The sequence below is a fragment of the Lepidochelys olivacea genome (assembly GCF_965140295.1).
Source record: "Lepidochelys olivacea isolate rLepOli2 genome assembly, chromosome: 17".
NCBI lineage: Eukaryota > Metazoa > Chordata > Testudines > Cheloniidae > Lepidochelys > Lepidochelys olivacea.
Genome location: NC_140427.1, coordinates 6617771 through 6641981, shown reverse-complemented (window position 1 = coordinate 6641981; position 24211 = coordinate 6617771). Strand labels below are relative to the sequence as shown.

The window sequence follows — 24211 nt, the reverse complement described above, 5'->3', positions numbered from 1 at the left end:
CCGCCTGGTGATTGGCTGTTGGTGTCAGCGTGTGCCAGGTGTCAGTTCCCGAGAGGGTCCCAAACACTGTCAGTGAGGAGCCAGGGCGAAGGAGCAACGCAGCAGGTGAGGGGGGCCTGGGAGGGGGGGATGGGAAACGGGAGCGGGGAGATAGAAGGGGAGGAGACTGGTGGAGGAGGGGGATGGGGCAGGGGAGGAAGGAGAAGGGGCGGGGGCGGGGAAAGCAGGGGTGGGAGAGGAGAATAGGGCAGGGGAGGAGGGGGCAGGGGTGGGAAATGGGGAGGGAGGGGAAGAGGGGCAGGGTCTGGAGAAGAGTGGTGGGGCAGAGGAGGAGGGAGAAGGGGTGGGGGCAGGGGAGGAAGGGGAAGGGTTGTAGGGGCAGGGAAGGGGGAGAAGGGGGTGGTGATGGCAGTAGGGAGGAAGGGGAACCGCCACGGTGGTGACGGGGAAGAAAGGAAGGAGAAGGGCTGGGAAAGGGGGATGTGGGGTGATGGGGCATGGCAGGAAGGGGGATGGGACAGGGGGTGGGGTAAGGGAGGAAAAAGAAGGGATGGGAGGCAGGGAGTGATGGAGGTTGGGGGGAGCAAGGGGAAGGGTCTGGGAAAGGGGGGTGGGGTAGGGGAGGGGTGAGGAAGGATGTGATAGAGGGATGTGCAGGGATGGAGGAAGGGAAGGATGAGGGGAGGGGAGAGATGGGGGAAAATGAAGGTGTCTGAGTACGGAGGAGTAAAATAAATTGGATTGGTCTGGTGAGCTGTGGTATCTGGGTGGCAATTTGGGGATCACAAGTGTGGGAGGCTGGTCAGGCTCAATTTTCCGGCTCAAGAATTGCCAGTGGGGTTTCTCAAGACTGAACTGATGATTCCCAATAGCCCTGCACTTCAGGCTCTCTTCCACCCTGGGACTCTGGTGGCACAAGAGCTGGAGTTCTGTTGCAGGTAACAGTGCTTGTGGCTGAATGACAGCAGGCACTGGCTGCTACAGGTTTACAGATGTACCACTGGGCTTGGAACAACTCCTCTCCTCCATGTCTCTTAGACTGTAAAATGCTTGGAACATGGATCAAATCCTGGCCCCATTGAAGTCAATGGTGTCAGGATTTCATCTACAGTCTTTATTTTCTGTACAAAGTACCATGCACACATGCAACACTAAGTAATGACTACTATGTTGGGTAATGTGGTTGCAGTGACCTGGATTCAACTGTTGTTGTTTTGTTGTTACTAGATTGCTAATTGGATGATAGAAGCTGTTGAGGGGCGTGATTAGGACCTGTCATAATTACTGGTGTCTGGTCAATGCCTTTTGCCCTGTGAGTAAAAAACTGTTTTGTTTTTCTGCATAAGAGAACTGATCTGAATTGTTCTGAACAACTAAAAGCGGAATGCTTTTGTTTTGTGAAATCTTATGCATTGGTTTTAATTCTAGCCATTGTGATTACTTACTGAATGTCTTGTTTCCCAATAGCATATTCATTGTGATTAAAAGTCTATGTTTCTATAATTTATGTGTGTATTTTTCCTGGTCAGTATCTCATGATGAAATGCTGCTCTCAAGCTGGTGTAATGCAGTTAGTGTATTTATAAAATTTGTTGTTATATATTTTCCTAAGATGTTGGTGCATATGTGCAATTTACATAATACATGGTTTCTTTAAATAAAACTCATTTTATCATGCAAGATTTTGGTTTCCCTTTTTTCCTGTGGTGTAGATTGGGATACTGAACAAGGAGAGATTTATTTAAACAGTGCCAGAGGTGAGTATAGTGATTTAGATGTATCGGAGAGAAGAGCTTACAGTCATGCTAGCTAGAGAAATTGACTAATATAAATAAACATTTCCCCATAAATAATTATTTTAAAAAAAATCTACTGCCCATAGGTATCTGCAGAGCAATGATGGCAACAGAATCTCCTCGCCGCCCTAGCCGATGTACAGGGGGAGTTGTGGTTCGCCCACAGGCTGTCACGTAAGCATGTTTTAGAAGATGTCCAATTACCTTTGTTTGAAATCCCTAGAATATTCCTGTTCAACAAATACGTGGTCCTCTCAAAATCAGCAGCAACTTCCTGTCATAAACAGTACAGTTTTGTTGTGCTCAGTATTTTCCAGGAAAAGAAAGTAAATAAATGCCTCTTTCCAGATTTACAAGATTATACACAGCAGGCATTCTCTTTGAAAGGGATACATTTGAGATTGGTAGGCCAAAATGTTCACCAACCTTACAAGTTACAGGGTAGATGATTGAACACTTTATATATAAACAAGAAATGACTGCAAAACATATTTTGCTTGCTAAACAAACTCGACACTAGATACAACTGAGTCATAACAAACTTGTGCTTAGTGGGCATTTGTAGATTTCCTCCCCCCCCCCGCCACTGCTGTCTCCCTCTGTTCCATTCTTATATTAAAAAGTATAAAAGCTCCTGTTATCTGCACTGCCTCAGTAAGTGAGGTTGCTGTGGATGTCAGTGTACTGCTTGCTCAGGAGAACAGAGAAGACAAGTACAGTGAAGGTTTAAAAAAAAAAAAATACAGTGCGTAACAGACTTTCCTACCTTTGCCAGGTCTCCCTAAGTTACCTTCACATGTCAATGGTTGAATGGTGAACATCCTCAATTAGAAAAGGAGTACTTGTGGCACCTTATGAGACTAACCAATCGGATGAAGTGAGCTGTAGCTCACGAAAGCTCATGCTCAAATAAATTGGTTAGTCTCTAAGGTGCCACAAGTACTCCTTTTCTTTTTGCGAATACAGACTAACACGGCTGTTACTCTGAATCCTCAATTAGAGTAACCAGAAAACTTGCCTGTCCTAAGTCCTTTTGTAGCAGAATGGGTGAAATTTTCTCAGTGGTGGCATTATGCTGCTGGCTAGTTTTTTTTGCTATGGTATTGCATTGCAACATCATGTATGTTTTGGCAACTTGTACTTTACTTACAAGAGCTGTCAAAACATGAACCATGGTAATGATGGGGATGACTGTCTCTTTAGATCTCAGGATTCACTTGATTTTTTTAGCAGGAACAAATAAAATGCAGTTGTTCCTGTAACACACTGAGTTGCATAAACAACTGCGTCTTTGCAACCTAAGCTTTCATAGAAGGGAGGAGAAGCCTGTAGAAGAAATCTTGCAAATTTGCCAAATGCAGTTCTTATTGTAGTAACCTGTTCTGTGGAGTGAGCTTGTTCTCTGGAAAAGCAATAATTAAAAAAGAAAAACTCCATAAGAATATTTGATTATGTACTTTTTGTGTGGTGATTATTTTCCAGTTTGTTTTCCCAACCTGCATATCTCTGTTATGGGTACATCACTCATTCTTTATCTCAGAATTGAATTTTCTGGGTAACATGCTACAAACTTGAACCTCCTGCCCTCATTTTGAAACAGTAGGTTATCAAACAAATGGCAGAATATATTAACAATTTACAAAAACAAGAGAAGCATATGCAAAAGAGAAGCTAGCTTGGGGCATACTTCAAATACTGATTTATCAATTACCTGGCTAAAAACTAATTAGAAGTTTCATAGTTTTTTTTTTTTCTTTTTTTTAAGTACATCAAAGAAGAAATTGTCTCAGAAGTTCTTAGCCTTCAGCATTCTGTCTGCTAACCATTGCTTAATTTCTTTCCAAGAGAGGTTTAGTGTACATACATTGAACAAAACATTTCCAGAGCGTGCCTGCTTGGCTTACTCATTAAAGATATACTTTGGAAAGCATCAGCACACATTTATGAAATGAAGACATTACCACCCTTTTGTTAAGGCTGTTATACATAAACATCAATTATGTTTTAATTATCCTGTAGAATAGACAAGTTTATAGAGAGACAGAGATCATGACCTGGCCAAGATTATTGACAATGAGTCAATCAGGAATAGAAAGCAGGTGTCTTGTCTTAAAGTGCTCTGCTCTAACTACTATGATAAACTCTCTTTAGTTTAATAATCTTTGTGTCCACTTTTGTCAGTCTTGGTCTGGAATAAACTGTTTCTCGATCTTCAGGAACAATTTTTCAGATTTGCCTTCATTTCACAGGGCAGGCAACTTGTTACATTTAGAAGTGATGCTCATGGAGCTGTAGGACTGTCCTGTTATACAAGTGTACGCAGAAACTTACGTCTCCTCCCCTAGTGCTGTCATGACTGGAGAGAACAAAGGCTTCCAAGTACTGAATGTCCACAACATTTTATGTGGACAAGATATTTACACAGTTTTATTTAGAAGGAAAGTGGCTGAGCCTTTTGGTAGCAGGGATCTGGATTTCTTTGTTCCAGCAGCAAGGGCAGTAGTGGCAACAACTTGTATTTGCTGCTATTGGTAATTCAAGACTTAACGCTGAAGTAGTTACGTTAAAACAGATTGAATATGTACCAAAATAATCATTAATCTGAAGTATGTCAAAGTTGTTGGATGCAGAGATTCTAAATTCTAATAAAATTTAGAATCACCACTAACTTTTAAAAAATTGTATGGGCTGCTGAACATGTTGTCCATTGCCAAGTTAGGTGACTAGCATTATACAAAGATATCATCAGCCTTATGGGATGAGTCCACATACTTTGTTGCTCAGCAGTTACACAGCATATCTGAGAGACTCGCGTCTCTCTTATGTAAGATACCTTAATAAAAGCCTTAGTTAAAGTCCATCAGAACAAATGTGCCTTGCATTATACACCACTGCACTCTGAAGTGCAGCTGATAATGAATTGCCAAGAGGAGTGAGTTCCACAGTGTAAGACCTCTACTGAAAATGTCTTCCCACTAATCCTAGCCAGCTTTATCTCGGGAATAGATAGGAGAAATCTCTAGCCTCTCTTAGCTTCAGGATAGTGCCTAGCATATGTAAGCTGGCGGGTAGTTTTCCCCAGCCCAGGAAGAGAAATAATGTTTCAGCTATTAGTTTTTTAATGCCCTCTTTTCAGGGCTTGTTTGATTGTCCACAGATCAATCGCAAAACAAAAAGCAAATGGAAAAACACTGAAGAATAATTCCCAAAGGCTTTGCTTGCTTCAGCCAGCCAGGAGGGAAAAGGATACAGCCTTCTCCTTTGACCCAGCTTTCCCTTCCTTTTACACTTTGCCCAGACATGTGACAGTCAGAGATGACTTAATCCTTTACAGACTTCAGTGCCCTTACTTTGTGACCAGTGTGGGATAGGCAGTTTATCAAGTCATTGGGTTCCAAATTTTCCAGACTATATGGGTATTGTGTAGTACAGTAGAACCTCAGAGTAACGAACACCAGAGTTATGAACTGACCGGTCAACCGCATGCATCATTTGGAACTGGAAGTACGCAATCAGGCATCAGAGATTTCCCCCCTCCCATCCCCCCAAAAAGGGCAAATACTGTACAATACAGTACCATGTTAAACATAAAACTACTAAAATAAAGGGAAAGTTTTAAAATAAAGATTTGACAAGGTAAGGAAACTGTTTCTGTGCTTGTTTAATTTAAATTAAGATGGGTAAAAGCAGTATTTTTCTTCTGCAGAGTAAAGTTTCAAAGCTGTATTAAGTCAGTGTTCAATTGGAAACTTTTGAAAGCACAACCAAAACATTTTGTTCAAAGTTACGAACATTTCAGAGCTTTGAACAACCTCCATTCCCAAAGTGTTTGTAATTCTGAGGTTCTGTTATACCTTGAATTACACACCAGCAAGGGGTAACACCGTATTTTTCTCAGTGGAATAACTGGGGACATTTTAAATGTAGTTGAGTAGGTGTATAGTGTAAAAAGCAAAATGTAACCCCACAAATTTGTAAAGAAACCATACAGACTGGAATTGGAGGTTTCTCCACCAGTCAAGGCAAATGTAATTTTCTGTGCAGTTATTATCCAATGAGTTGCCAATCATTCTTTTGCAGATAATCTAAACTAAGGCATAGCCTGCATCATTTTCCCCAGTGGTAAGTGATAGTCAGTGTATTTATGTCTGTATTTAGACTTCCATAGTAATTAAGGACTCTTCTTTTCCAGGGAACAGTCATATATGGAAAGTGTTGTTACATTTCTTCAAGATGTTGTGCCACAGGTAAGGGCCTAAAACAAACCCACTCTCTTCACAGTGCTAGTAATACGTATAAGTAAGTTGCAGCTAGATAGTCCAATTTATACAAAGATCAACATTTTTAAAAGTGCTTGACTGGTAATTTTGAGTGCTTCAGTTTTTTTTATTTTTATTTTTTTTTTTGGTCCCCCATCTTAGACGCCTTAAAAGGGCCTGACTTTCAGAAGGTGCGTACGGTCTGAAAATCAGGTGCTTTTGAGGTGTTTCCAACTGGGCACCCAAAATCACTGTCAGGTGAAAGTCTTGGGCAAAGTATTTAAAAAATGTCTCATATATGTACTAGCGAGAGAGGGTTACATTGTCTGCCGACTTAAAGATGCGGTAGTGGTAGCAATGAAAGGCAAAGGCTTACTTGTGAGGTAGATAGACCACATTTTTGTGGGAAGGCCAACCCTCCTAATTGCTGGGACTCCTCCCAAGCTGGTATTTCTGGACCACACTTAGGAACTCATGAGTTTTTGTGTCGACGTCTGGCTAGTAGGCATCAGAAAAGTTTGATACACACCTGCTTGTTTTGCAAGTTTAACATTTGCTGGAAAGGAGAAGGAGAGGTTTTTTCCTCTGTTCCTTTCTCCACTTGCCTCAGAACCTTCAGGTTGCTGCTGGGTGGAGGAGATTTGCTAATTTACCCCTTCTCCAGCTTGCGGTGAGGAGGGATAAACACCTGAATCTGTCATTCTGCTTTTCTCCCCCGCTCCATATCTTGGGTCATTCTCCCCTAAGAATAGCCCTGGTTCTTTTGTGCTCTGTTGTTTCTAGCTTTCCCAAGTAACTGCAGAATGAATTGATATGGCTGTGGTCACTTCACTGCTGCCCAGGGGGTCCTAAGTAGCAGGCTGAAACTGATCAGAGTGGGATTAATTTCATGCTCCTGGTATGTGGGAAAGCTGTGGATGTAGTAGGGGAACTGTAACTGTTTACCTGTCCACTCAGGAAGGCAACATTGAATTGATTCATAGCTGGAATCAGTTAATAATAGTAATAATAGTTAATTATACAAGCTAGAAATTTCTTTTTTAAAAAGAAATTTGCACACCCTGACTCCTGTTAGGAAAAGTTTCCCACTGATGGTTCTGACTATTAGTAATTTGCCAAATGTATTTTTTCATGTTGTGATTCAAGCTATGATGTAAAAGTAAGGATAGTCAAACTTCTATTGAAGGAATTGTTGTGTTTTAACCTGTTCTTATACTCAGATATTTTTTCTCCATAGTTAAAAAGATGCACTCTTAGTTATATTTTACAAGTCAATTTGCCTTGTAAGCGTGGAACATGCTTTGTTTTGAAAAATAATACCAACACTAATTTTTTATTTACATGTTGAGTGCATATTATTGCCTGTCCAGCATGCACATAGTGATTATACAAGTTCTTTTCATATTTAATCCAAAATACTGCACAGTATCTTACAATAATTCACTTGGAAACAGTGGTATTGCCTCTGTAGCTCATACTCTGATTACTGCAGTTTCTCCTGAGAACTGTAAAACTTAGGTTGTCTAGAAACACCAAGAAGCTTCATTCCAATTTCTCTTGTACCTCATCTCTTTAGGGGCATCTGTAGAATATATTTAACTGAAGTATGGATCTGCTTTGATTTAGTTACAGTGCCTTCTGTTTCAAACTTAAATATTTTGGTTATATTAAAATCATAGGTATATGATTAAAATGTCACAGTAGGAATGAGCTTCAGAGGAAAGAAAGGCTTCTGTTTTTTCAGCCTCGCTTATAAAGTGTTTAAGTGGGTCAAAAAGGAATTAAAGGAATACACATACCTCTCTCTAAAGATCCTCTTTTTATTCTATTTAAAAATAGTTTAAACTGTCAAAATCAAGGATTATAGAAACAACTATCATCTGTTCTGTCCAATTAATACAAGGTTTATGTTTCTTAGAAGCCAGTTGGCTTTTGTTCTCTGTACCTGGAAGGTCTTTGGTTGTGTGTCTTGCTGCTTTTTTACTTTAATAAGTGTTGGTACACTAGTTGAATTATATTTAAGATTAAATGTGTTGACCAGGGAACCACTCCTCTCAAAACCTCCCAGAAATATTGAGGGTATAAGTATGCAATAATTGCATGCATGCAATAAGAATATGCAACAATTCTTGTTTTCCTTGCATTACCCGATGTGCTGTATACAGAGAGCAGAAAATAAAGATGTTATACTTCATTTTCTTTCAACCTTTCTCTTTTTTGTGTGTAGGCCTACAGTGGTAGTCCACCAACAGAAGAAAAAGAAAAAATAGTATGGGTCAGATTTGAAAACACAGACTTAAATGGTATGGTTTTATCTTCCTCTTTCAGTTTTATTTCTATATCTTTTGGGCCCATATACAATAATTTTAAACAGCAAAATTACAGTTTAGACAAGAGTTGGCTCAAACAGAACTCCCTTTCTACTCCTTACTAACCAGGAATGAATCGTTATTGTGTAAAATCCCGAGTGAATAGACAGGCCTTTACTCAGCAAATTTCTTGAAATGTGAAGGTGAGCGAACTCTGGTGTTACAGGATTAGTGAGGTCACCAAATTCCAGAGCAAAGTCCCTTGGCCCCCTCACTATCCAGATCAGTTGAAAACAAAACATAGGCTCTGAGTGTAATCCATGTATTCGTAGGTTTGTGGCATGAATCACCTAATTATCTCTCCCAGTGGCTTCATGCACACACATTGAATGGCTGCAGTGTCATAAAAGGAAAAGGAGTACTTGTGGCACCTTAGAGACTAACCAATTTATTTGAGCATAAGCTTTCGCGAGCTACAGCTCACTTCATCAGATGCATTCCATGCTGTAGCTCACGAAAGCTTATGCTTTCGTGAGCTACACGAGGTGTAGCTAATGGAAGTGTTAACAATGTACATCAATTTGCTTTTACTAACCATGGAGCTCTAAGCCTGTCCTACAAGTCAGAGGCTGTAGCTCTCCTCCAGATGTTTCCTACAGCTTGATTGTTACCTCAGTGTCCTCCACCTTACCCCTCTGGCAAAGGCTCACTCTGATCCCAGATGTAACATGATAGTATGACATGATAGGGAATCTTCATGTCCTGGTGGTAAGTAGGGCAAGTTATACTTCTTATAGCTGTTGGAATGGCAAAAAGATTCCTAGTTCACAAATTTATAGATGTTAGAGACGGAAAAGACCTGTTAGGTTAGCTTGTGTATCTCACTGCCTCATGCTCAAGGCCAGTGCGTGATTGTTTTCTAGTAGGTTTCTTTTTCCTTGCTGTGCATTTGTAAATGTCCCAGCCACTGGGGCTTTCGCCACGTCCTTTCACTTGCCACAGGATGACAGAAAATCAAACATATCCAATGAAACCTTTATTTTTCATATTCATCCTAAATTTACCTTAGTTCAGTTTAATCGTCTTAGTCTTGGTTATACTCTTGTACCATCCTGAAGAGTTCTTCTCCCTGCCTGTCAGAAGTTTACATGCTTTCAGAACATTCTGCTTCTCGCTAACCTTAGGGTAGAGCGGCCTTAGCCAAGATATAAAAACATTTGGTTATTTTAGTCTGTCTTGATATATTTCTATAGCACCTTCATAGTTTTATGGAAATTGCCTTTTTCAGAGGGGTGTTGTGAGCATTAGATAATATGTGTAAAAAGCTTTGATCATCAAAGTGCTACATAAGTGTCATCTTTGTTATAATTATTATTTTGTTGCTCCTCTGTGATTTTCTTCTGATTTGTCCATACGATAGCATTACATGAACTGGCAGTAATGTAGCTTACAGATGATTCTATTTGCTCAGTAAAAAGACCTCTCTTTTTTCCTAAATAGACAAAGTACCTCTGAAAAAGTACTGAAGAAGGAATCACTGATCCCTCTATTTTCTGTGTACTCAATCGTTCCTTCTAAATGCACTAATAATTTCTGTTGCTAAATCTCTTAAGTAGCAGAGTACTGTAGACTGTATATATTTTGTAAACTTGGCTTCAGAATAGTAATTGTGAAATGTGAAGAGGTGCTTTTCTAGAATTTCATGGTGCTTATAGAAAAATAGCTTGATCGTGTGCTAATAATCATAGGAGGTAAGAATGTCAAAGACCTCTGAGTCATCTTGTCATAGCCTCCTTTCTTATGCTGTGTAGGAAGTTTCCCATCATCACTCCCTCTAAACTGGTATTTTGTACCCTCTCAAATAAAACTCTAATTACAGATCTTATTACTTGTGTCTAGAGGAACATTTTTTTCACTATTTTTTCAGTTATAGGAGTTAAGGATTAAAAAGCACATTGCTGTGCCTTTAATTATAATATGAATATGGATTTCAAAAACTGTGTCCAGTATACCAGACATTAAACATAATTTGTCCTAACTTGATGTTCATTTTGATATTTAAATCCAATTTAGATACATCAAGGAATATGGAGTTTCATGAGATACATAGCACTGGCAATGAACCACCTTTGCTGCTAATGATTGGGTACAGTGATGGAATACAGATCTGGAGCATACCCGTAAGTACATAATAACTCTGTCTTCAGAAAACAAGCCTCTTTGAGATGCTGATTTTATGCCACATCTAATTTTTTATAACAAACTATATTACTTTAAACTAAATAGTAGAAGGCTACAGCATATGTTGTACGTGTAAAATGGTTTAACATAAGATTAATTTAAGAGTGTGAGTTACACCAAATATTAAACTACCTACCTTTAAATCTGAGGGGTTTTTTTAATTGCTGTAAAGGTAATTTTTTTGATTTGGAGCAGGGTGTAACATTACAGAGAAGTTAATATCCTATAAATATAGGGGAAAGAAGTCCACACTAAGGAGGAAGGGTAAATTCAACTGTTCTATGAAAAGGATTTACATTTCCCAGGAATGCAAGCATGACAATATTAATAGCATTTTACAATCACAATGTGTGTCTGTCATGTACATGATTTGCAATTTTAATTTTATTTAAAGTCTGTATGTGCATATGGATTTAATTTTATTCTGTCATACATAGCATGCAGTTTGTGTTTCAGAATGGTTTGAGCACATGGACTTAATTTGGGAAATTTCCCCCAAATTTCTTGAACTTAGAATAAAGTTTAGTATGGTATGTGATAAAATTCTTAACTCATGAAATCTAGTGTGTCCAATACTTCAAAATAAACCCAGTGCGCATACTGGATGAAATTTCTCCTCTTTGTAGAATACAGAGCCTTTCTGGAAAATATTTTTCCTTTTCATCCCTCCCTGGGTGAGAAAGAGAGTAGTTTTTATGCAGCAAGCTACATTTTAGGAAATTAAATGGAATTTCATTTTCTCTTTGAAAGTACTTTTGCACACCAGCTTGGGAGCTGTGTTAAGGACTAACCATTTGCTTGTACAGGGGGGAGACAGAAATGGAATTTTTCTCGCAATTTGTCTTTTCTGTTAAAGAGGAAGAAGAAAACCTTTTTTAGGAAGTTCAGAGCCTGCAGTTTCGGGGGTGGCAGTGTAAAATAAGAGGCCTCAATGTACCCGACTGTACTTCATGTGGAATTTGGGAATTTGTATATTTTCTTAGATTTCCTGAGGAACTACAGTTGTTTCTCACATTCAAGACCTTTATTTTGAATGGAGCAGAATGGAACATTTGGGTGCTGCTGTATTTTTGTCTTTAAACTTTTAAAGAAAAGTACGTTTGTAGAAAAACCAAATTGGTTGCTTACTTCTTGAGTAAGGAAGTTACCGTATATACTGCTGTATAAGAATTTAGCATGCAAAATAACTTTTGTATCCAGTTAAAACTTTTTAAACTTTGAAAATATTCTTATACAAAAAGTGAGTATTTAAACCTTTTAAAAAATCGCTATGCTTTATTCGTCATGTGTATTACAGGGAACAAACATTAGGTGTCACTAAGATATTGAGCTAAAAAATATAGTACAGCGTCAGTAGCACCAGCGATCCTAACAGGATTCTGAACAAATAAGTTTAGAGTACACAGAGATTATATACACTGATCGAAGTTAAAGATTTTCTATAACATAACTTCTTTGAACTTTCTCTAATGAATTTATTTGAACAGATAAGTGTTTACTGAAAGGTGTATAGAGGCACACACCTGGTTGTGTGACCTTGGACTTCTCTGGGCTAGTTTACAGTAGAAGAGATTAGAGTTTGGGTCTTCATCTGGCAAGGGATCAGTTCTCTGTTGATATAGTATATTCTTGCCCTGGGCATAAGGTGGGAGAGTGCCTTGCTTCCTTATCAGGTGACTCTCTGTAGCTGAAGAAATGAGTATCTCTGAAGGAAGCCATCTATACTCCTAACCAAGGGGAAGATTGCTATGAGATGGGGTCTTATGTGTAGGGGGAGGGCAAGAGGGGTGATGTAGGAGTGTCTTGGAGAACTCCATTTCCTTTTGGGTGGAGGGAATCTTTTTTTTTTTTTTTTTTTGCATGGAGGTACCATAGTTAGGCCAAACAATGTCGTATAACTACAAATTCTTTGTCTCTTCTGTCAATAGAGCAGTCTCCACACAGCCAGTTTACATGTTTTTCCAGTGTATTTCACAATGGAATATTTTCTATTTCTTGTTGTTCCTTTTTATTAGGCTAATAAATACTAAGAAAAAATGAAACTAGGAAATCACAAACCCCTATTGGTATGATTTGATTTTTGCATAAGGAAGCCCTTCAGCAGCTTTCAGAAAGTTCTTTCTGAGCTTGAGAATGTGTTCAAGTTGATACACAAGCTGAGGCAGTCTAAATAGGAATAGAGTTGTGTTCTGAAGACTTGTTGCCCCTCTTTGAGAATGCTCAGCTTGGAGCAGGGCATGAGATGTCAAAGTAACACGCTCTAAACTGCAAACTGTGTTGTGACCGTGTATGAATCTAGTCTCTGAAATAAAGTGACATTCATTGCTTTGCAGCCTCAGGAAAGTGACTCTGGAGCAGATTCATGATGAGTTCGAGATGGGTTATCTGTAGGTGCTATTTGATATACATGTCTTGGCAACGTGAGCCATTGTAGCTGGAATAAATGTCAGGAGGTTTGCAGTACTTCAGGGTATCCGCTTTCCCGCAGCATTTGAGGCCAGTAGGAAAGAGGGAAATATTTTTGGAGCAAATGTGGAAGAATTATTATTTGCTATTTGTATGCTTCATTTATGAGGGAGAGTGGTGCCACCTGGAAGTTTTTAGATCTCCAAAGTTAGAACATAGATGCAAGCCTTTCCTGAATAATTAATATGTGTTTTGTGGGGCTGGAGTGGCCCATCATAAATTTTGGGACATGGATTAAATATATTACAAAGGAGAAGTCCAGTGTGGTTTCTTTGGGATCAGTCCTTTGTTACTTTGGTCAATAAGATTTATATGCTGTGGGGTGAGAAGGGTGCTTACTTACACAAAGGGATTTGGTTGAATGGGAATTTGATTAATTATATAATTGTCAGTTCCATAACTGGGCTGGTGTCAGAGGTATGTATTGTTGATTGAAATTAAGTCTTCACTGACATGGTGGTGGAGGGGGGGAAAGAATGCCAGCTACTGAATGACCATCCCTACTTTCTGCAGCACCTAGGGTTTTCCTTTGAGGCCTCCTATTCATACAGCTTGTGAGATCTGATAAAACCACAGCCAGGGATTGTGTAGTTGCAGATTATATGAACAGTATTGCCCACTTATGTGTTTAACAATATAATTTTGGAATGTTTTCCTTGTCATTCATGTTATCCCTTGTTTGGTTTCCCAGTTAGATAAGTTTTTTTTTCTAAACTTCGATTTTCTGTGGATTGGGGATTTGTATCTGAGACTCCTAAGAAGAAAGGACATAGCATAATCTACACTTGCCTACCCTCTTCCTATTGCTATTTAGGGTCCAGGTACAAAAAGAATTGGCAGTTGTGTGGCAAAGTGACTTTATATACAAAATTATGCCATTCACTTGGCAATAGCATATATTCTGTATATGTATCCTTTCTACATCCTCTTAGGGTCTGGCTACACTGCAGTTGGGGGTGCACCTCCCAGAGCGGGTAGAGACAGATGCGTGCGAGCTCGACTTCAGGTAGCGTGCTAAAAATAGCAGTGTAGACTTTGTGGTGTGAGCAGTGGTGCAGGCTAGCCACCCAAGTAAGGACCCCTTAGTAAGGCTGGCTTGTACTTGGGCAGCTAGCTAGCTGCAATATCCACACTGTTATTTTTAGCACGCTAAAGCTCAAGAAACCTGACAAGAGAAATCTGTAAGATTTTATTTAGAAGCCCTTTCTGTTTTAAGAAGCAAGAGTCCCAAAGTTTAAGTGAAAAGCTATACACTGAGGCTATCATCTGTAGCATTGTGATTTCTTTCCTCCTTCAGTTGGACCCCTATTCAGTACATAATAAAATAATGAGCTGCAGGCAGTCCAGTTTGCGTCTGCGTGATTATGAAGTGTTTATGACAGCTACTAAGCTGACGCTTTTCATAGTGGTGTTACATTGACTTCTAAACACCTTTGTAGTCTGCCTCCAGGAGTGTATGTATGTCTCTGCAGTCCGAGTGGTTTTACATTAACATTTCCTTGGAGAAAGATCTTTGATTACAGAAGTGTTACTTGCAAATGGAAGATACCATTTGATCGGCTTCAAAGGACTGAAATAATGTTTGGACTGCTGGGTGCTGAAGTAACGGCTGGAGTTCTGAGGTGTAATGTCTAAATCTGTATTGTATAAGATGCAGAAGGTATCCATCCAAACTGGTTTTCTTTGATCTTTGTTTTGAAATGGGGGTGGGAAGGTTAAAAGTGTTTTTAAAATATGCCTTTCGAAGTGGGAAGAAATCTGGGATTATACAAAAGTAATGACTACAAGTTCCCATTCAGTAATTGTGCAATGTGGTTTTGTGTTGTGTTTGGAATTTGTTTTCCCTTTGCCCCCAGTCTTGTATTTCAAATACTGTGTCAGAACCAGAAAGCAGTTGGAATTGGTTTATGCTTAATGTGGTTTACAAGAATCTGTTTTAGATAGATATTCCTATTCACAGAAATGCATTTTGGCTGCTTTTGTGGGTGATAACTTTTTTCATTGTACACAGGAGGTTTCAGAAGTAGAAGGCGACATTAATTTAGATTTTCCCTATTCAGTTAGAACAGAGTTATTAGGCATTAATTTTAATAAATTAGGAACTTTGACTGTTCAAAGGGAACTGCATAATAGTAAACATAACATATATTTAAATATATGTTGTAAAAGTTGTGGTACAATACTGCTACTTCAATCTTTATTGGTATGGCAGCTTACAGGGTCGATTACATCCACTGATTAGAGACCCATGGAGTACTGGTCATAGCTGGGCAAGTTAAGGATGGCATGCTATTCTCTGACTTTTCCTTTGTTTCATTGTCGTAATGTAAAACTGATGGGCCAATATTTACCAGTTAATAAATATTAAGATTTTTAATGTGTTACACAGTCTACTGCAAATGCAGTAGCTAGTTGTGTGTGTGTGTGAATTCTTTTCCCTTCCTCAGTTCTCAAAAAAGCATGGTGGTGGCTGGGAAAACCAGTTCCATTCTCCCTTCCTTCTCCAGTTTAGTCAATGGTGGTAAAAGTGTCTGTGACTTATGCGGTAGGAAGCTAATGACAAATTAAGTGCTTTCTTCCCAGTTTCTTCTGACCAGAGGATATTGGGACCTGAACAGTCATCCCCAACATGGAGACCCTGGTGCAGGCTTGCAGTAGGCACTTAGAAAAATGTGAGACTGATCAAGATGTCTAACCTTTAAAAGCATCAGAAGACTTGGGAGGTGGGCATAAGGACAGGGACTGGGCTAATCATTCTTCTAGGTTTGTTTGTTTGTTTTCTTTTCATACTACAAATGTTTTGAGTTCTGTACAGATTTAAAAGAGTACTGGTTTTGTTTGAACACACATCACTTGCACAGCCAATTGTGTTGAAAAGCTGTGTGATTTATAATGTGCTCAGAACCTGGGGAGAGGAAGGAAAGGAAAACATCACGCCTCTCTGCAGCAAACCCTTTGGCAGATGGAGTGGTAGTATCAGTAGGCTTTGGCCTTGTCTTCACTGCTAAAAAAGGGCCCTTTTTAACCTTGGAGTAACTAACACGCATGAGCTATCCAAAGGCGCTTTGGTTTTACTGCAACGAAAGCCTTTCGCTGGTTGACTGGGGTGCGTTTAGTTTTACTGCAAGGTAAAGTGCCTGATCTTCACTGTGGCGTTTACCACAGGATAGCTCGCACATGTTAGTTACACCAAGGTAAAAAACACACCTGTTTGAGCAGTGAAACAAGGTCTTTGAAGGGCATTCCACGGGACCCTCCTTGGTTAGAGGGCAAAGCAAGAAAGGAGAGCTATAAAGTATCATTCTGTCCCTATCCTGGTGGTTCTCCGTACACCTGCTTCTTTTCTTCTTGTGGGTGTTGAGGGCAGGGGTGAAGAAACACGGTCCCAAATTACAAACATGTATGTAGTCTGCAGCCTGAGCACATTAAACCCCCTCAAAACATGTTACGTTTATAATGGTAGTATTGATGCATCTGTGACCAAATGCATTAGCAAGCTGCTTAACTACACTTTGTATTTTATTTAATGTCCTCTGTTTTCCTTAGTGGCTGCAATTTTAACACTTCATTCAAACCACAGGGAAGAGTTTTATAATGTTTTTAGATATCTCCACTCCAGGCAAAGGGAGAACACGCATCTAGGCATACAGAAAGTTTATACCAAATAGGGGAGAATGAAAAGGGTAGCATCACTCCAACTGGCTGCTGCAAACAGCTGTTCTATATAGCGCATTTATATTTGTATCACACATCGTTCCAGGTTCTCATGTTGAGCTGTTAATGTGCCTAGGAAAAGTGTCTGTTTGTTCAGAGGGATATGTCTGATGTGGGGGGATGGGTCGGCAGTCTTATTTTAAGAAACAAATGGCCTGTGGATTTGCCTACACTGCATATGCTTTACAGTGGCATATACAATACACATTGCATGTTCCCTAGCATGGTTATAAATAGCCAGTGTAGATGGTGAGGCATTGGTTAGGTAAGTAGAATAGAGACATGCCTGACCCAACATGGTTCTCTGCACATCCAAGCAGTGTCTCCCTATCTATGCTCCTGTTTTTAGTAGCATAGCATCCTGCTGCCTCCCCAGTATTTGGAACCTGGAGTGAAGGACTCTGGCAGAGGGGACAGGCAAGCAGCAGGGAAACAGCAAGGAAGGGTTCCAGAAGTCCCCACTGTCTTTCCCTGCCAGAGCCTTTCGCTGCTATGTATAGTTACACACCACAGTGTGAGTGCAGCCTGCTTTTTGCTGTGATGTGTAGCTACACGTACTCTGTACACCACTGCCAGGAGTGTGCAGTGCAGACATGCCCTATGTTACTAATAATGGTTTGGGTTATTAAAACAAAGAGAGAATTTTACAAATCTAATTTTACTTTTGATCGTTAACACTGATTGTTTACTTTTTCTTATTTGTCCACTTACACAAGAAAAGTTGAGTCGTCAATTTCTAGCTATTTCACTTTCTCTCTTCATCCTTTTGCCTAATGCAAAAGTAATTAGGTTGTTATCACTACAGAGATTTTTTTTTTTTTATTACAACTATACATTTGAATGTAAACACTAAAATTCTGGCTGTTTGCTCCCCCCCCCCCCCCTTCAAATATCTTGTTTGGTAGTATTCCTCTTGAACTGGATCATGTCAAACAGGAGTTCATACAGATATCAATAATAATTTAGGATTTCCTACGATATTATTGTCATTCAATACAATATTCAAAAACCAAAAGGTAGATTTCTGATATCTTACCTAACATCTTCACTATGTATTCATGTGACAGTGCTGTTATTGTATACTAACAATTTGCATTTTTATTTTAAGTGTCAAATTTCTAATTTATTTTTTCCTTCTTTTGGTTTGGTGTATGTTTGGCATTTTTTTGACCGAAGGAAACCTATTTTAATATTATCGTCCTTACAGTGTAAACAAACCTTTTTGTTTGTTATGGGTTCAAACTGGTATGCCTGAAACAACAGAAGTCTCTCATCAAAAATTAAGCAATGGTCCAGATTGATCCTGATCTGCCATACTTACGAAGTACTGGCCCAAAATGTTTAAGGGAAGAGGGGATGGCTTCACTCCCTTTCCTCAATCTGTTCTCATATCAGGAGAAAGGAACTAGAGGGAATTGAACTGAAATTTGATGGATTCTTTGCTTGCAATCTTGCATAGAGATCTGAAGCTTGAAAAATACAACCAACCTGTGTCTTGACTCCTTAGACTGTGGAAGCTGCGAAGTCCCACCACACCAGCTTGTGGCCATCATTTTGGATTCACCCTTTCTATAGAAAGAGTACCTGAGGCTGCTTTTAAAGCTTCATTTTCGATTCTTAAAACCTGTTTGGAAATGTTCTTTGCTTTTGGAATGGGAAAGAAAACCTTTAAGAGCTTGAAAGCTGCCACAGGGACTCAACTACTTATCTGGAGCAAATCCAAAATGGCAGCCACAAGCCTGTTCCTCTGCAGGTGCTTTCTGAAGAATTTAAAGTCTATTTATATTTTGTCTGTGTTTGGGAGACTGAGTTGCTCAGGGGATTGGTAATGGGATGTGTAGCCTTCCACCTTCTGGTTGCCAGCTCACAGCTAGCCCAGGTTGGTGGAGAGAAAGTTGTTAGCCATTCTGTGACTGTATGGCTTATGTGGTAGTCTGTCCCAGTCCAGTTCCTAGCAGGACAGGTGTCCAAGTCAGAAAACCTTGGCCCACTTTGTTGGCAGTCTCAGCAAGGAGATGAGGACTAAATCAGTAGAGATGTGCAGTGGCTGTCAAAAAAGCGAACAGAATGTTGGGAATGATAATAAGACAGAAAATATCATTCTGCCTCTGTCTGATTCCATGGTACGCCCACATCTTGAATACTGGTTGCCCCATCTCAAAAAAGATATATTGGAATTAGAAAACGTTCAGAAAAGGACAACAAAAATGATTTAGGGGTACGGAACAGCGTCCATATGAGAATAGATTAATAAGACTGGGACTCCTCAGCTTGGAAAAGAGACGACTAAGGGGGGATATGATAGTGGTCTATAAAACCATGACTAGTGTGAAGAAAGTAAATAAGGAAGTGTTGTTTACTCCTCATAATACAAGAACTGGGGGTCACCAAATGAAATTAGTAGGAAGCAGGTTTAAAACAAACAAAAGGAAGTATTTCTTCACACAACACACGGTCAACCTGTGGAACTTTTTGCTGGAGGATGTTGTGAAGGCCAAGACTATGATAGGGATCAAAAAAAGAACAAGATAAGTTCATGGAGGATAGGTCCAGCAATGGCTATTCGCCAGGATGGGCAGGAATGCAAAACCATGCTCTGAAGTGTCCCTAGCCTCTGTTTGCCAGAAGCTGGGAATGGGGGACACGGGATGGATCACTTGATGATTACCTGTTCTGTTCATTTCCTTTGAAGCACCTGGCATTGACCACTGTTGGAAGAGAGGCTACTGGGTTAGATGGACCATTGGTCTGACCCAGTATGGCCGTCCTTGTGAGACCGTACAAATGTCACTCTCCTCTGGAGATGGTCCTTTCCGGTCAGGATTGGGACACGTTACCAGGGCAATGGTGATAAAGCTTTACTTGTTCTGTGGATAAATAAGACATCGGTCTCCAAGGCTAATAACTCAGGTCCTTTTACGAACACAAATCACAAAAAAAAAAGAACAGGTATTGTTGGGTGGGACCAATCTGTTTTGAAACCTATTTATTCTAATATGTAAGTTTTAAACTGCAAAAGAGACCATAGAGGTTCCCCTTGCAAACAAACCCAAGAAGCATCTAGGATTTTACTGTTCTGTAAACAACAAAATGCATGTATTAAGATTTTAAAATCTTCACCCTGTCTTTATGCTGCTTAAAGTAGGAGAGAAGGACATGCTGTCGTGCCGTGGGAGTTGGTAACATCTGAGTTCAAATGTTGGCTCGGCCACTGACTCTGTGCCTTTGAGCAATTTGCTTTGCTTTCCTTTTGGTTTAGTTTCCCCTATCAGTAAAATGGGAATAATACCTGCCTACCTTCCATAGGTGTGGAGGACTAATAAGTAAATGCTTATACAACATATTGAAGAAGAAAAGCAGCATAGCCATAAGGAACTTGGGCTGGGATTTTCAAGGAAGCCTAACGGAGTTATGTACCCATATGTAATGGAGTTACAAATGAGTTTCAGTGGGATTTGGGCACCTAATTCCCTTAAGCTTCTTTGAAAATCCCAGCCTTAAGTTTTACCACCTCTTCAGCATCCCTAACGAAATATGTATGCTTTTGTAAACTTGCTATATCTGAGATCAGAATCTCAGTTAAGCAGGTTTTGGCCTCCTTAACTGTTTTATACTGTTGGGCCTCTTACTTTGTTTGGCGCTAGAGCTGACGTGCTGGCTTGCTCAAAAAGTAGCACGAGGTGACTGAATTGGGTTGGTATCATATGTGAATCACTTCTTCCATACTTCTGTTATGTTGTTTCCTTTTTGTTTCCTTTGTAGTCATTTGTGTGCATACATATGTGAACCACTCTTTCATGGTTTTGGGAAAAAAAACCAACCCCTTAACTGCCAATAATAATAGTTTCAAAGTCTTATACTTTCCCACTTTTTCCTTTTTATAGAACTGGTGTGTTCCCACAGATACAAAACCTACTCCTGCCTACATCTCTGCTTTCATTTCCTCTTACTCCTTCTCTCACTTTTTACTCTCTCCAACCTTCCTTCCTAACCATGCCCCATTGGTGCCTTCTTCCATGTTGCCCATTATGCTTGGTACAGGCTCTCTTGTTTTCTCTTCCTTTTTCCTTCCCCCCCTCCCCCAAACAAGAAAACCCATGATGCATTGAAGAATTAAATCTGTGGAGGGTGTCACGGGAAACGTAGCTTCACCAGTTTGACTTTGAACATCATACTATCATTCGGTTTGTACATAACTTGGGTGGCAAGCTCTTTGGGGCAGGGACCACACCTCCTGCTCTAGGAGAGGCAGCGTACTGTCCGTCATCAAATTACTAATTTGTTAAATCTGAAATTATTCTGAAAGAAATAGAATAATTAAAATTGTATGTACTGTACAAGCACTGTTACTAAATCATAGAATCATAGAATATCAGGGTTGGAAGGGACCTCAGGAGATCATCTAGTCCAACCCCCTGCTCAAAGCAGGACCAATCCCCAATTTTTGGCCCAGATCCCTAAATGGCCCCCTCAAGGATTGAACTCACAACCCTGGGTTTAGCAGGCCAATGCTCAAATGGCAAAGCAGAATCTGTGATGCTGATAAAAGGAGTACTTGTGGCACTTTAGAGACTGACAAATTTCTCTAAGGTACCACAAGTACGCCTGTTCTTTTCGCGGATACAGACTAACACGGCTGTTACTCTGAAACCCCGGATGCTGATAATCTACGTAATAAAATAAGAGCAGGATGGATTAAGGGTCTGAGTCTCCTCTTTCTTACATTAGTTTTATAGCCATCTATATCAGGAATAGTTCTAATCACTTAATTGGTATTACTCCTGACTCATTCAGTTGTGAGACTGGAATAGGCCCCAAGTCCCTGAGAGAAGTGTAAAGACCAATATTTTCCCAAAAGTTTTGTACTGTCCTGAATGTTATTTTAAATTGAATCAGGAGAGTAGGTGGAAAACTGAAATAAAGTTGTCAGTGTTCAATGTTTAGTTATAAAAAGGTGGAGTGTTTACTGTAGTAAGTATAGCATTTGCATATAGTCTTCATAACAAATAGATGGTTCAAGGGGATAAGCAGCAGCAGCTTGACGTACATTATCTCTAGCAATGGTGGTAAGCTATAGTTAAGAAGTTGCAACAAAGTGTGAGTTGGAGTTACTGGTCATGATTTGTTGCTCAAATAGCAGTGGATTTTTATTTTTCCAACTTGTCATCTAAACTGCAGGAAGTAATTGAAGAAATATAAAAAGACATTTTTAAAAGGTTGTGTTAGATTTATGGTTTAATACTTATCGAGTTATGAGGTCTTTCTTTCAAATTGTATGCATTTCTGATATTGTAAAATGCTTGTTTGGCAAACTCTCTTCCAAAAATAGTATGCCAACATGTTGGTTAAATTTTTAGCTTCATTACATCTGTTTTAAGTTCTTAGTTATTTGGAAATGAGTTTCATAATGTTTGCCATTTTCCTGAAGTTTGACATTCCATATCGGATCCATTACCAAGCAGTTATGAAAATACATTGTGACCGACCATTTACAGGAAGTCTGGAAATTCTTCTTAACTACTTTTGATTTAATCTTTTCAAGATTTCCATTAGTGACTAACAATTAGTTTGACTTCGTACTTTTGAAACAATTTTAACACCTATACAATATATGGTACACTAAGATTTCAGGTTCTCTGACCCTTTAAATCCAATGTTTGATTCCCTTAATCAGAGATTCGTTTGCCTTGTCTAATAAAACATACAGTGTGTACAACAAACTGTATTAATCAGTGGCCAAGTTGAGGACTTGTATCTTCTGAAATATGTACAGTATACTTATGAAAGTTGTATTGCACTCTTGTATTTTATGTAGCCTAATGTAAAACATGCATTTCTTGATGTGAAGGACCTGTGTTAAAAATAACTGACAAATTATAGTAAAGACCTCTAAAATGTCTTCTCTAGGGGAATGGTATAGAAAATTGATTTTTTTTGAGGGGTGGGGTAGCAGAGGCAGGTTTGAAGATGCTTGGATAGAAAGGAAATATATTTTCTATTCCAGTTTGCTGTTCCAGGTCTTGGGTGAACCAGAACTTAACTTAGTGTATGAAATATTTAAGTTTGCTGAGCACATCTGGAAGTTACCAAGGAAGAGAAGAAAAACACTTCCCCTGAAATTTATTTCTAGTGAATTCCTTTTGCCTCTAATTTTTGGAGTCCCTACCTGGCTCCAAAGAAAAGCTACGGCTCACCTAGGGGCCTAACACACAGTTTTTTGCATTGATTTAACTAAATCTGTGGTGTTTGTTTTGTTTTTAAAAGTAGTTAAATCAGCACAGATGCAATTGTACCGGTGCAAACGTGTTTATAGCTTAAATACCTATACGGTAATTTACCTGCAGATCACTCATGGTTTCAACAACTATTAATAGGGCATTCTGTGACCCTGTTACAGCGCCAAACACACAAGAACCCCTCAAAACTCTGCAAAGTGGGTTCACTTGTGCTATGCGGAAGGCATGGCAAAGTTTAAGAAATGATACTTAGTGAATTAGGTATGGGAGGAGGGAAGTTTTATGGTTTATTAAAACAAGTAACATTCTTTACATTGTTTATAATTTGTATATTATGCAGATCAGTGGTGAAGCTCAGGAACTCTTTTCTGTTCGACACGGCCCAGTTCGAGCTGCACGAATCTTGCCCGCTCCACAAATCAGTAAGTGCATTGTTGTGACAGTTCACAGCTAAATGTATGTTCTCTTCAACATACTGAATGAATCAGTATTTTTTCTTTAAAAGTTTTACTTGAATATTTATTATAGCCCGGTATGTCAGCTTTCCATTTGTTAGAAGTGTAGTTAAAATAAGTTACTCTTGCAGAGTAGTTTGGTTTTTACTAATATCACTGTTCCTTGATTTTCATATCTATTTGTTCCATGCTCCAGTCTTGACTTGGTCTGTTTCCCAGACATTTTTTTTGTTACTTTATCTGACAGCGACATAAAATTGCCAAGATAACTGCTTGTTTATAAAAATATATGAGCATAACTTTTGTTCACTGTTAAGAACCAATAAACGGAGGGTACTAGAGATGCACAGGAGTGCTTCTTTGTTCTATGGACTCTTTTTCTGCATGAGATTTCGGTCTCAAAAATGTGTGTGTCTTTTCTAAGTGCTTTTGATTTTTTTCCCTCCATAATTCTGAATTACTTAAAATTTTTAACTCCTGTTTTTAACCCCAGCTGCTGCTTTCTTCATAAGCTAGAGAACTGCTGGGCCTGGATATCCTAAATATTCTAGAGACTCTTATGCTTCTATTTTGAAATAATAATCTTCATAATTAATTATTATATTATTTATCAATTAATGTGTTAATCTAAAATACTGCTGGGGGGTGATTTCAGATATTGTTTTGTTTTAAATCCTATCTCACTATCATAGGAGCAACTATTGTCGGACTGGCAGGGACCTCCAGAGGTCATCT

The 24211-nt window shown here is 39.2% G+C and overlaps 1 protein-coding gene across 15 annotated transcripts in view; it reads left to right on the top strand.

Moving 5' to 3' along the window:
- The window catches only part of BCAS3 (BCAS3 microtubule associated cell migration factor), a 502746-nt gene continuing 478535 nt past the window's right edge, over nt 1-24211 (top strand). For 3 of the 15 annotated variants that reach the window (XR_014714393.1, XR_014714394.1, XM_084650989.1), the window contains exons 1-8: nt 666-938; nt 1228-1312; nt 1713-1757; nt 1883-1970; nt 5989-6043; nt 8283-8358; nt 10438-10544; nt 23362-23443. Coding sequence is in view for 13 of the 15 variants with exons in the window: in XM_084650989.1 (XP_084507115.1) it covers nt 1897-1970; nt 5989-6043; nt 8283-8358; nt 10438-10544; nt 23362-23443 (394 nt within the window). In the remaining 2 variants the exon portion in view is untranslated. Of the gene's footprint in view, nt 106-665; nt 939-1227; nt 1313-1712; nt 1758-1882; nt 1971-5988; nt 6044-8282; nt 8359-10437; nt 10545-23361; nt 23444-24211 lie in introns of those variants that run through there. The other 12 variants (XM_084650987.1, XM_084650997.1, XM_084650998.1 and 9 more) reach the window with 7 other exon arrangements.